This window comes from Oncorhynchus gorbuscha, linkage group LG07 (assembly GCF_021184085.1).
Source record: "Oncorhynchus gorbuscha isolate QuinsamMale2020 ecotype Even-year linkage group LG07, OgorEven_v1.0, whole genome shotgun sequence".
NCBI classification, from domain to species: Eukaryota; Metazoa; Chordata; class Actinopteri; order Salmoniformes; family Salmonidae; genus Oncorhynchus; species Oncorhynchus gorbuscha.
In genome coordinates this window covers 72,425,212-72,440,098 of record NC_060179.1, presented here as the reverse complement: position 1 = coordinate 72,440,098, position 14,887 = coordinate 72,425,212, and the positions used below count along the sequence as shown (strand labels likewise).

At 41.6% G+C, this 14,887-nt stretch overlaps 1 protein-coding gene across 1 annotated transcript in view; it reads right to left on the bottom strand.

Annotated features, from left to right (window-relative positions):
• wdr27 (WD repeat domain 27) overlaps positions 1-14,887 on the bottom strand; it is a 161,863-nt gene that overhangs the window by 66,509 nt on the left and 80,467 nt on the right. Inside the window, exon 23 of the mRNA XM_046357417.1 lies at positions 3,609-3,711. Within this exon, the coding sequence (XP_046213373.1) occupies positions 3,609-3,711 (103 nt within the window). The remainder of the gene's footprint in view (positions 1-3,608; positions 3,712-14,887) is intronic.

Below are 14,887 nucleotides of genomic sequence, written 5' to 3'. Positions count from 1 at the left end.
ATGTGTATGTGCCATGTACTGTGCCATGTTTACCATGTATTGTACAACTACATGCACCTAAACCACCAGCAGCGCATTTAGTTGTTTCATAGGCAGGCAACTAAGGCGACACCCCAACTGGCAGACTGTGGTTTTAACTTGTTTCCTGAGCAAAAATAAAACAGGGTATTATTATAATACATTTCTTCAGACATAAAATGCTGAAAAAAAACACCGGGAACTCAGCTCCATGGGATATATTGCCATGCATAATAGAGAGATGTGATCATATACAAATGTAATCAAGGTTTGAAATTATTATGTTTTAATCAAATATTATATCTGTAGTCAATAAATTATTGTATTCAATTTGTAGTCAACAAATTATTAGTAATTATGTTCTGGCCCCCCGACCATCCGCTCAAGACAAAATATGCACTACAGTGCATCAACCTATTCACCCGAGCTCTATATTTACAGTAGTTGAGTGTGCCCCTGTCCATAATCTTAAGCATTCTGCAGTTTGGCCTTTAGCCCAGATGGCGCACAAGGCTTGTCGATAAAGTAAAGTCGGAGCTTTAGAAGTTACCCATAACAGCGTTATAACTCAATTTGAGCCTATAACTCAAATCGGATGCCAGCGTATAAATTATACACCCAGAACAGAAAGCATTCTTCTGCAAATCCATCTCTATCAGGAGATAAAAGGAAAAGAAGGCATTGTACTGCAGTAAATCTGGACTGCTCTGTCTAGATGCCCTCTCACACACACACACACACACACACACACACACACACACACACACACACACACACACACACACACACACACACACACACACACACACACACACACACACACACACACACACACACACACACACACACACACACACACACACACACACACACACATATGCATGCACGCACACACATGCGCAAACAAATTAACGACAAACACACATACACTGGAATGAACTGCCTGGAGATCACATGCAAGCACACAGACATGCAGGGCCGGTTCCAGGCATAAACAACATAAGCGACCGCCTACAGCCCCACGGCTGCTAGGGGGCCCCCACCCATTCTTTGACAATAATAACAAATTGGGGAACTCTGGATCAGCAGTTTTTCTCTTTTTATGTCAGTCACTGACAGAGACTCAAATAGCCCATGTCAGTGTTAATTTTGGCAGCTATTTTAGTTTTAGTCTTAGTAAAATGTTTGTAATTTCATCCATAGTTAGTTTGAATTATTATCAGTCGACTAAACCTGGACTATTTTAGTCTCGTCTTTGGCTCAGTTGGTAGAGCATGGTGCCAGAGTTGTGGGTTCAATTCCCACAGGGGACCAGTATTAAAATGTATGCACTTACTAACTGTAAATCGCTCTGGATTAGAGAGTCTGCTAAATGACTAAAATCTCACAGTCATAACTGTCAAGGGAGTGAATGACAGGGGCTTACAAAAATGCCAGAAGTACTACTGTACTCCTAATATTCAACAAATAGCAACAAAAAGCAACTGCAACTCGCATTTGTGGACTACAATGGAAGTGCGTCAACACAGACTAATGAATAACAGCACACATGGGAAAATAGAGCTTCTGTCGTGATCAAATAAAACATTTCCTACATGAAAGTAAGAGAGTAAACTGTTTGTTTCTAGTTGAGGTTCGATACAAGTCAAGTCACAACTGCCAATGAGAGGATTACCTAAAATATTATGCATGTATGCTGGCGTATGATTGGACAAAACAGATGAAAGGGAGCTTCATGTCAAATTAAATGCCCATTAGTCTCACATGGAATTCTTGTCTCGTCCCATTTTCATCAACTAAAATGAAAAGTCATTTGTAATAGTTTGCGTTTTTTTTCCAGGGCATCTCTTCTAGCTATAGTTTAATTCAGGAATAAGTCGTTGATGAGCACTTTTCCTCATAGTTATTGTTGATGAAATTAACACTGCCATTCCATGTCGGCTAAACGTTCTTAGATTGGTAAATGAGTCAGCTGTCTATACTTGTAGTAATCATGGTTGAATTACCAACCGGGCACGCAGGGATTTTGTTTGTCACTCTCACCCAGATGTCATAATAACATGGTATAAGTCATGGCAAAATGTGTAGAATTGCAGAAAATTAACTGTAAAACTGCAAATGTTTCTCTTTGCCCCGTGACAAAATGAGTCAAATTGCAGCAAACTTGCTTTAAAACTGCAACATTCTTTCTAAATCCCGTGGCAAAATGTGGAGAACTGCAGGAAATTGACTCTACAATTATATTTTTTCTCTCTGCCGTCAAGAGGGGGGCCACTAAAATGTTTTGCCCATGAGGTCTGGAGGCCCCTAACAACATTTAGCTTTGGACCCCAAAAGGTTAGAGCCGGCCCTGCACACATGCATGCACACACATGCATTGATTTGCCAGTGATGCGCTTGCCATGACAAGCATTCCTCTTGCTTCCTATTCTCTGTGGGACTGTCTTGGAAAAAGCATGAGTCATGTCATTCCATTGTCAGATTAACATCAAACAACTCTAGGTGAATGTACTAAAGACATAAAACTGGTCATTGGCTGTATTTAAAGTGATTCTCCGGTACTTTTGTATACTTTTTAGCCAGTAGTGAAAGTAGTGCTCTTGAGCTGGAAATTGCGTACTCCGTCACCTCTGTGCAGATATTTGCACCACGTCATTGCTCTCTCTCTCGCTCTGCTGATGTGTGTGCATCTTGTTAGTTGTCACTCAAATGGTGAGGGGCTGAAGATCATTGGCTAGAACTCAAATTGCTAGGGGGTTGGCCCACACGGGAGGAAATGTAGGGAAAGCTTCCAGAAAACAGTTGCTTTCAAACTAGGGATTTTGTGGCTAATTGAGGTAAAACAGTAATTCTGATCATAGATTATGCATGTATGAACTACACATTGACACATCCAGCCCAAAGCGGGAGGTTTCAAAGGTTCCGGAGCATGTCTTTAATGTTGTGTAAAATGGTAGTGCTTCCTATTCTCTGTGGGACACGGGAAAATTATTTACATCAAATAAATGACTATGTATCATGTGTCACTGTAACATAAAACAAATGCACCTACTGTAATAGGAAATACAGGATTGCACTTGCCACCTTGCTCCCTTTAAGTTACTGTCAAATTCATGGAAACCCTTTGCATGATTTACTACATCTATTACAACGTAGGGTGATGGCCTGTGACACCATACAGTACAGACTCCAGCTAACGGTATTTAAGACAATTACAGCGCTTTATGCAGACCAGGGCTGGTGGCCCTTGACATCACATCGTAGATGCTTTCCATGACATTTCCTGATGTGTCATGTGTCACTTTAACATTAAACAACTGTAGGTGAAGATATTTCAGACTTATTACAGGTATTGAAGGTATTTTAGATCAAAAATGATTAGTGCAGGGGAGAGGACGAAGCCTGTGAAATCCAGTAACACGAACCTCTGACTCTCCACCTGTATTTCAACTCCTACCTTTTAACTTCCATACCAGTTCACGTTTTTCCATAGAAAGGAGGATGATGAGACAGAAGAGGAGGAGGAATAGAGGGAGAGAAAAGAAGAGGAGGAGGAGAGGGAGGACAAGTAGGAAGGAACCACCACTCACACAGTTGTCTTCAGAGCCAGAAGCAATGAATCGTCCACAGGGTGAAAAGGCTGCGGTGCAGGGATGACAGCGATTCAAGTGGTTCTCATACCGCCGCACACACCTATGGAGAGAAAACAGAGTGGGAGATTTAAAGAAGGCCAATGAAAACTACTATTGTTGCTCTATTTGAACATTTCATGATTCTGCTTAGATTTATTTAGGTGTGTTGTATTTCAGTTATTATGGATCCCCATTACCCATTAAGGCAGTAACATACAATAAAATACAATTTTGAAACATTAAAATACATTTTACAACAGATTTCACAATACATTTGCAAACGATGGCCTCAGTCCTGGTATCCACAGTCGTTCATATTGGGTGGTTGTGTTTGTGTGTGTGCGGTTACCCAGGATGCCAAATATTTCCACTAGTTGCAAAAATGCCTCGTTCAGGACACACACAAAACATACTGATTTACGAGAATGTAAAATGTCAAACATCTCACCATTGAGATCTCAAAGAGAAGCAGTATCAAATATCACATTTATTCTGCTACCCTTAGGGACTAGGAACTAACCTAGTCTAGCAGCAAAGTGCCACTGCAACCCAGAGCAAGCTCCTTTCAGCAGAAAACAAAAAAGGGTTCCCAGGTGTCAACGTGGGAGTGGTGCCCAATGAGTTACAGTACCAAATAAAATCCAAGTTTATTGGTCGTGTACAGAGATTTATAGATGTTATCGCTGGTGCAGTGAAATGATTGTGTTTCTAGCTCCATCAGTGCAGTAATCCCTAGCAATAAAAATGTAATAAAAAACTATACACACATAATACAGAAAAATTGAAATATCAGAACAAGCGATGTCAGAGACTGTGAAATATAAACATACACTGAGTACACCAAACATTGGGAACACGTTGCCCTCAAAACACCCTCAATTCATCGGGGCATCGACTCCACAAGGTGTCGAAAGGGTTCCACAGGGATGATGGCCCATGTTGACTCCAATGCTTCTGAAAGGACTGTACATACAGTATGTATAGTATGTATAATACTGTATTATAGTCAAGGGACATCCTATATACAGTGCATCTGGAAAGTATTCAGGCCCCTTCCTTTTTGCACATTTAGTTAAGTTAGAGACTTTCTAATATGGATTCAATAAAAAATTTGCATAATCAATCTAGACACAATAACCCATAATGACAAAGCGAAAACAAGTTTTAAGAATTGTTTGCAAAAAAACCTGAAAAACCCTCATTTACATAAGTATTAAGACCCTTTGGTACTTGAAATTGAGCTCAGATGCATCCTGTTTCCATTGATCATCCTTGAGATGTTTCTACAACTTGATTGGAGTCCACCTGTGCTAAATGTAATTGATTGGACATGATTTGGAAAGGCACACACCTGTCTATATAAGGTCCCACAGTTGACAGTGAATGTCAGAGCAAAAATCAAGCCATGAGGTGGAAGGAATTGTCTGTAGAGCTCTGAGACAGGATTGTGTCGAAGCACAAAACAAGTCTCAATGTCCTTGAATGATCCATCCAGAGCCCCGACTTGAACCCGTTCGAACATCTCTGGAGAGATCTGTGCAGCGAAGCTCCCCATCCAACCTGACAGAGTTTGAGAGGCTATGCAGAGAAGAATGGGAGAAACTACCCAAATACAGGTGTGCCAAGCTTGTAGTGTCATACCCAAGAAGAATGTGAGAAACTACCCAAATACAGGTATGCCAAGCTTGTAGTGTCATACCCAAGAAGAATGGGAGAAACTACCCAAATACAGGTGTGCCAAGCTTGTAGCGTCATACCCAAGAAGATTCGAGACTGTAATCATTGCTTCAACAAAGTACTGAGTAAAGGGTCTGAATACTTATGTAAATGTGATATCTGTAACTACAGCCTTACACACCTTCATATACATATACACTGAGTATACAAAACATTATATTATGTTGCACCGCACCCCCCTTTTGTCCTCAGAACAGCCTTTATTCATCGGGGCATGGACTCTACAAGGTGTGGAAAGCGTTCCACATGGATGCTGGCCCATGTTGACTCCAATGCTTCCCACAGCTGTGCCAAGTTGGCTGGATGTCCATTGGGTGGTGAACCATTCTTGATATACATGGTAAATTGTTGAGCGTGAAAAACACAGCAGCGTTGCAGTTCTTGAAACACTCACTACCATACTCCGTTCAATGGCACTTCAATATTTTCCCTCTGAATGGCACACATACACAATTCATGTCTCAGTTGTCTCAAGGCTTAAAAATCATTATTTAACCTGCCTCATCCCCTTAATTTTCAATGATTGAAGTGGATTCAACAGGTTACATCAATAAGGGATCATAGCCTTCACCTGGATTCACCTGGTCTGCCGTCCAAACACTTAAAAGACACACCCTCGTCCACTTACCCTCGTCTTATGCCCTTGGGGGAATCCCCGTCGCCATCTTGGCGGGCAAGCCAAATAATTAGCCAAGCAAGAGAAGTTTGCAACGTAAGCCCTCTCAGCCCTTGTTTTTAATTGGCTTTGTGAGTGTACAATTATGTTCACTCCGGGGGCCTGACACTCCCCATAATTCAATTTGCATCGACTGCACATCCGCTAAGAAAAGTCAGTGAAAACTTAAAAACATCATCAATGGAGAAGTAACATACAAGTGTAAGTAAAAACGAATGCAAATAAATTGCTACTATTGCACATGACAGAACCACAAACTAGCTAAATCATTTGCTAGCTATCATAAAGTAGGCGCATATTAATAATTAGATACTTAATATAAGTAGACATACACTCATAATTGACTGTAGCGCATATAAAGCACCCACAAGCTACCGGTGGCTGAAAACACAATAATCGCGGGATGAACGAGTGATGAATTTCTAGGTCCATTTAAAAATCATTCCTTCCTCCCTCGCCATGCAAGTGTATATTCGTCAGACGTCATGATGCGTCATCAGAAGTCTCCACTTAATTTGAGGGCTGAGGGATAGGGTGTGTCTTTTAAGTGTTTGGACCGCAGCCCTGGATTAATTCTACTGCAGGACAGGCTAACAAACTGAGCCATGCTCTCTGCTAATGAACAATGTTGGCTGTTGTGTGTGTGTGTGTGTGTGTGTGTGTGTGTGTGTGTGTGTGTGTGTGTGTGTGTGTGTGTGTGTGTGTGTGTGTGTGTGTGTGTGTGTGTGTGTGTGTGTGTGTGTGTGTGTGTGTGTGTGTGTGTGTGTGTGTGTGTGTGTGTGTGTGTGTGTGTGTGTGTCCTGGACTTTCACATTATAATCTCATCAGACCAAAAACGAGGTAAAACCTAATGACTGGTGTCCTCATAGGGGCCCATAACAGATGTGGATGGTGGTGTGGGTGAACACCTTATTTTACATTGTGTAAACCAACCAACATACAGACAGACAGACAAACAGATAGAGAGACAGGTAGACAGACAGACAGTGAGCCAGACAGACAGGCTGACAGACACTACAAGCTCTACCGCCGTAGTGAAACTTTGTTGCCAAAACAAAATAAGATGGCATTGCAAAGTCAAAGGTCATGAACCCCCCAGCTTTCAATTCCAGCCAAACAAGTGGCAGAATGGTAGATTTTTCCACATTGCCGGCTCGGAGATTCAAACCAATGACCTTTCGGTTCCTGGCCCAACGCTCTTAACCGCTATCTACAATCACACCGATGATGAAACATGGTGAAAAGAAACAAATCCATGCTTTTCACTTCTAGATTAGACTACTGCAATGCTCTACTCTCCGGCAACCCGGATAAAGCACTAAATAAACTTAGTGCTAAATATGGCTGCTAGAATCTTGACTAGAATCCCAAAACTTGATCTTATTACTCCAGTACTTGCATCTCTACACTGGCTTCCTAATATATAATAATATATAGGGATAGGGCTGATTTCAAGGTTTTACTGCTAACCTACTAAGCATTACATGCACTTACTCATACCTCTATCTCCGATTTGGCCCTGCAGTAAGAGACTGGTACCAGACGAGTCTGTTGGGAGGAGCTATAAGAGGACGGGGTCATTCTAATGGCTGGAATGGAATCAATGGAACGGAGTCAAACATGTTGTTTCCATGTGTTTGGTAGCATTGTATTGATTCCATTCCAGTCATTACAATGAGCCTGTCCTCCAATAGCTCCTCCCACCAGCCTCCACTGGAACATACATACACGTACTCTACGGTCACAAGACGCAGGCCTCCTTATTGTTCCTAGAATTTCTAAGCAAACAGCTCTACAGAGCTTCATTTTTATGGAATGGTCTACCGATCCATGTGAGAGACGCAGACTCAGTCTCAACCTTTAGGTCTTTACTGAAGACTCATCTCTTATGTAGGTCCTATGATTGAGTGTAGTCTGGCCCAGGGGTGTGAAGGTGAATGGCAAGGTACTGCAGTGACGAACCACCCTTTTGCCTTTAGTCACAGGCTTGCTAGTGTTCTCCCATGCCGTCCCTGAGAGGGATGTCTTGCCAGGCTTTTTTTTCTCTCGCTATACTCGACTTGAGTGGGTTGAGTCAATGACGTGACCTTCCTGTCCGGTCCCCCCGGACAGGAAGGAGCTATGGAACCCTGACCTGTTCACCAGACGTGCTACCTTGTCATGCTGCTGCTCCGGTTTCAACTGTTCAGCCTGCGGCTATGGAACTCTCACCTGTTTACTGAATGGGCTACCTTATCCCAGACCTGCTGATTTGAGTCTCTCTCTCGACCTCTGAATGCACGGCAATGAAAAGCCAACTGACATTTACTCGAGGTGCTGACCCAGCTGGTCATCTATGAACATCTTGAAGAACAATCTGGTCTTAATGGCCAAGTACTCTTATAATCTCTACCGCGCACAGCCAGAAGAGGACTGGCCACCCCTCAGAGCCTGGTTTCTTCCTAGGTTCCTGCCTTTCTAGGGAGTTTTTCCTAGCCACAGTGCTTCTACATCTGCATTGCTTGCTGTTTGGGGTTTTAGTCTGGGTTTCTGAATAAGCAGTTTGTGACATCTGCTGATGTAAAAAGTGCTTTATAAATACATTTGATTGATAACAGACAGACGACCTAATGCTTTTTTTGTCTCACTGTGACTGAGCAGTAAGAGAAGGATGGAAAGGAGAAGGAGGGAAAGGAGAAGGAAGGAGGAGGAGAGAGAGGGAGGAAGGAAAGGAGAAGAGAGGAGGAGGAGGGGGGGAAGTAGAAGGAAGGAGGAGGAGGGGGAAAGGGAGGAGGAGGAGGGGAAAGGAGAAGGGAGGAGGAAGAGGAAGTGGAAAGGAGAAGGAAGGAGGAGGAGGGAAAGGAGAAGGAAGAATGTGTGGGGATAATATTTTGACTGAGCAATGACAGCACAGAGAGGAAGATGTAGAGGAGGAGGAAGGGGAGGAAACTGAGTTTGGTCCAACCCACCGTCCCAGCATTATCTGAGTAATGACAATGCATTGTGTGTGTGTGTGTGTGTGTGTGTGTGTGTGTGTGTGTGTGTGTGTGTGTGTGTGTGTGTGTGTGTGTGTGTGTGTGTGTGTGTGTGTGTGTGTGTGTGTGTGTGTGTGTGTGTGTGTGTGTGTGTGAGTGAGTGAGTGAGTGAGTGAGTGAGTGAGTGAGTGAGTGAGTGAGTGAGTGAGTGAGTGAGTGAGTGAGAGTGAGTGAGTGATGATAATGCGGCATGCTGCTGATGACTAACCCAGACAGGGATAGGAAGGTCTGTTCCCCTTGGACCCGAGCCGACGACGTTACTAAATCCACCGTGGTCCTCTGAGTCACTCGTCAATATAATCAACAAGCTAATCATAGAAATCATCTGGCTACTAAATGGCTAATGCTAGATTCCACTTCAATCAGTGTCTCCTCAAAGGCTAGGTGAATAATATCATAGTCATTTTCCCATAAGAGGTTTTTGTAGCCACCTTAATTGAATTTGCAGACCACTGTAAAGATAAAATATGTAAAAAGTTACTTTTTTTGCTTTATTTGATTATTTCTTCCCTTTCTTGAAACTAGACTGCATGATGTCATCCCTGTCAGACAGTCAAGTAATGCAACCACCTTGAACAAGGTGGCAGTTGGGTCAAAATTAGTTTTATTTTCTACTCATCCTTCTTTTTTTTAAAGTTCCAGTGTATAATGCTAGATTACAGTATGGATTTAACAGTGGGGGTTTCCAGCAGATATTTCTGAACTAAGCAGAAACAGACCGCTAGATATTCACTTTCATCTCAGAAACAGGAAGCATGCTGATGTGATGTTCAGGGCCTGTATTCCTAAAGCATCTCAGAATAGGAGTGCTGATCTAGGATCAGTTTAGCATTTAAATCAAAATGCATAATAACGCGAACCCACCTGATCCTAGATCAGCACTGCTACTCTGAGAGGCTTTTGACTACAGGCACAGAATCACTGGTTACCCAGCACATATTGTTGAGGAATGTTTTTTTTTGCTGCGTCTGGGCTGTTGTCTCATTGTTAGGAAATGTGCTGGAGGCCACAACTGCACACACTATGACGTGTGTAGGGATAACAGATTGCTGAGTAATAATAAACGCTGGTCAGTGGTTTACATGGCTTATAAAGCTAGTTTCTCCCAACTGAAGCAACTATTCAAATAGGAGAAGCCATAGTACAGAAACGTTGAAGTTTCAGTGGTAGCTGTGGTGCCAGTGGGAGAAAGAGTGTGTGTGTATTTCCTGGTAGATCTACACAACAGTTAAAATTAAACAACATGCAGGGAATATTACCCTTGGTGCTTAACCTACCCTGAAAAGCTTAATCAGAGTCCCAAATGGCACCCTATTCACTATCTAGGGCACTACTCTGGTCAGAAGTGCCATTTGGGACACAAAGGCATTTATTAACGTAAAGGTCACAATAAAAAGGAACACTAATTCAAATGCTCTCATCCTGTGTGTGAGAACCAAACACCCTTGGGTGTGTGTGTTGGTATGTCTGTCTGTCTGTGTGGGTTTGTGTGTTTGCACATGTGCGTATGTTTGTCCATGCATGTGTTTATCCTTCCCAAACCGACCGCCTGCTTCTTTACGGCCTGCCTTCTTTTTATTCGTTTTTGTTCCTACTTCGCCTGCCAAGCAACATTACTAATAACTTAGTATTTAGGATACTTGGATTCAGCAAAGCTCACTTTCAGTCCTGGGCTCAAATACTATTTGAAATCTGTTAAAATAAGTTCAGCATTCAGCTTCAACCTTCCTGGAGTACATTACAACAGTGGGCAGGGTTGGCACTTTTGGAAAAAAATGTATACTGGTTCTATTGAAACACACAAGCTCAATCAAGCCCAGCTGAAGTATTTGAAATGATTTCAAATAGTATTTGAACCCAGCAATGTTAATATTGTGCCTTTTGTTCATTTTCTCTTCACAATCCAGGTTGGGCCTGCCTGGTTCTCGTTAGAATGAAAGATTACGACAACTAAGATAAACAACTATATTTAAAAAAATCCCTCATATTTCAATCAGTGGACTAGAACCAACCAACAGATTGCCTGGTGCAACAGACTGCCTGGTGGGTGCGTGTGTGCCTGGCCGCCCTGCAGTGCATTCTGGACCCTGTGTCATCAACCCTGGGAGTGCTAGGAAGATGTTTGCAAACATTTCATTTTTGGGAAAAACAATATAACATATTTAGAGAAGAGCAGAAACAACTAAATGAATAACAGCTGTGTAAGAATAGGAGCTGATTTCCTGGACACAGATAGCTCTCCTATGACTCCTGTTCATACTATATTAGAAGAATAACAGTGGGATGCTGGCTAATGGGTGACAGAGTTTGCGGAAGTTGGCTAGCTAGCTAGCAAGTGACAAGAACGTTATCCATCATGCATAGCAACCATCTTGTTTAGAATGGACGACCAGTCATTTTCCATAGACGGTAGCAGTTAATTGCGTTGGGCCAGTAACCGAAAGGTCACTGTTTCCAATCCCAGAGCCGGCTAGGTGAAAAATCTGTCAATGAACCCTTGAGCAAGGCACTTAACACTAATTGTGCCTGTAAATCGCTTGTGGTAAAAGCGTCTGCTAAATGACTAAAATGTAAATGTATTTGTTTGACTTCATTGAGTCAGTCCCCTCGCAAGGCCCGAGGTTGATGTCCGCACCCACGTGGAAAGTTATTTAGCATAATACTAAAATCCCCATAAAAATCAAGGTATCTGTTTTTTGTTGTTGCATTGCATCACAATCCACTGCATCTGCCTATGTCGTGACAGAGCTAGAGTTAATCAGACCATGAGGCATCCTGAAAATCGCTCTTCTCACAAAATCATCTGCAGCATCCAGACAGTTTGGGATGCACACTAATATGACCCCTCTGTGGAAAGGTGAGACTCTTGCGAACATGTCGTTTTGGCTCTGGGACGCCAACAGGCTTCAGAAGACTTGTCTGAAGGTCCCCCGGGACCAGTTGAACAAATGTATGGCGGTATATATGGAGACTATTTAAAGCCAAAAATAAGGTGTTAAATATATGTATTATTATTATTTTATTTTTTTACAAATGTTTCCTGATCTTTCTTATATCTCTCAGACAGGACTGACACTTCAGAACAAACTTCCTTTTCAATTCTTGGGGTACTGTCTGTTGTTCTATGTAGTGAATCTGTTATTCAATATGTTGTATGGGCTAATCATTTTCAGCAAATATTTTTGATATATATTTATTTTATACTTCAAGGTATATTCAAATTCAAAATCAAAATAGCAAAATTATCCCTGGTATAACCTTCTTAAAACAATTCCATATATCTTAGTAGAACCCCGCCAGGGCTTAAGACTCTTCTGGGTTATAAAGCAAACAGTATCCCTTAGGTCTTCAACAGCAAATATGTAAATTGTTTAAGCATATGTTGCAGCGATTAAAATATTTTTTTCTGAATATTGACAAAAAATATAATCTTAAGGGGGTTAGCAATCAGCGACGGAGTTGACAAGCCACTGACGAAGCTGACAACAGATACTCAAAACAGACATAATTTTGCAAAACTAAATACATATATAAGTTCAATTCAAACGTTTATAAAATATGATTCATGATTCATTTGAAAATTCCAAATAAAAACAACCATTCAAATCGGCTCTTTCAGCTCTGACGGAATTGAGTTCATGTTTGACAAAAAACATATTTTTCGTCTTCCTTCAAGTGGTATGCAGAGTAGCAATTTAGCTTTTCCTCTGTTGCTTTATGACACTATAACTTAATTAAATGTAACATATTTGAAACAAAATTCCTCTTCTTTCAGGCAGATGGAGTTGATAGTTTGTTTGTGACCATGGTGATTCCAATTGTTTATTTAAATCTATCAAAAGTAGAGAACTTTATGGACCATGAGTGGCCTTGTTGCACTACATGTAATGAGGACATGAAGGGTCCTTCTGGAATAGCTGTCCCTGCTCATTCCCGATTCATTTAGGATTTTAGACCAATCTGACAGAGTTCACGTAATCTCCAGACACATCTTTTAGAACTCACAGTTTTAAAGTTAAAGAGGACTATTGCAAGAAAATACACTGAAAAAATATATAAACACAACATGTAAAGTGTTGGTCCCATGTTTCATGAGCTGAAATAAAAGTTCACAGAAACATTCCATACACACAAAAATATTATTTCTCAAAAATTGTGCGTACAATTTTTTGCATCCCTGTTAAGTGAGTATTTCTCCATCCACCTGACAAATGTGGCATATCAAGAAACTGATTAAACAGCATGATCATTACACAGTTGCACCTTGTGCTGGGGACAATAAAAGGCCACTTTAAAATGTATAGTTTTGTTTACACAACACAATGCCACTGATATCTCAAGTTGAGGGAGCATGCAATTGGAATGCTGAATGTAGGAATGTCCACCAGAGCTGTTGCCAGGTAATGTAATGTTCATTTCTCTACCATAAGCCACCTCCAACGTGGTTTTAGAGAATTTGTCCAACCGGCCTCACAACTGCAGACCATGTGCATGGCGTCGTATGGGTGATTGGTTTGCTGATGTCAACGTTGTGAACAGAGTCCCCCATGGTGGCGGTGGGGTTATAGTATAGGCAGACATAAGCTACGGACAACAAACACAATTGCATTTTATCGATGGCAATTTGAATGCACAGAGATACCGTGACAAGACCCTGAAGCTCATTATCGTGTCATTCATCCGCCACCATCACTTCATGTTTCAGCATGATAATGCACAGACCCATTTCGCAAGGATCTGTACACAATTCCTGGATGCTGGAAAATGTCCCAGTTCTTCCATGTCCTGAATACTCACCAGTCATGTCACCTATTGAGCATGTTTGGATGCTCTGGATTGACCTGTATGACAGCGTTTTCCAGTTCCCGCCATTATCCAGCAACTTTGCACAGCCGTTGAAGAGGAGTGGGACAGCATTCCACAGGCCACAATCAACAGCCTGATCAACTCTGTGCGAAGGAGATATGTAGCGCTGATGTGTACTGACTGGTTTTCATTAGTACACAGCGTTGATCGAGATCTTCAGTTTCTTGACAATTTCTAGCACGGAATAGCCTTAACTTCTCAGAAGAAAAATAGACTGATGAGTTTCAGAAGAAAGTCCCTTGTTTCTGGCCATTTTGAGCCTGTAATCGAACCTACAAATGCTGATGCTCCAGTCTAAAGAAGGCCAGTTGTATTTCTTCTTTAATTAGCACAACAGTTTTCAGCTGTGCTAAAATAATTGCAAAAGGTTTTTCTAATGATCAATTAGCCATTTAAAATTATAAACTTGGATTAGCTAACACAACGTGCCATTTGAACACAGTAGTGATGGTTGTAGTGATGGTTGCTGATATTGGACCTCTGTGCGCCTATGTAGATATTCCATTAAAAAACAGCCGTTTCCAGCTACAATAGTAATTTACAATATTAACAATGTCTACACTGTATTTCTAATCAATTTGATGTTATTTTAATGGACAACATGTGCTTTTCTTTCAAAAACAAGGACATGTCTAAGTAACCCCAAACTTTTGAACGGTAGTGTATATATTTTCCCCTTGTGAAATACCGGTAAATGTAAATGTTAAGCTCAAATAACACTACGCCAGTGACACACACACACACACACACACACACACACACACACACACACACACACACACACACACACACACACACACACACACACACACACACACACACACACACACACACACACACACACACACACACACACACACACACACACACACACACACACACACACACACACACACACACACACACACACACACACACACCTCTCCTGAGCCATAATAGTCACT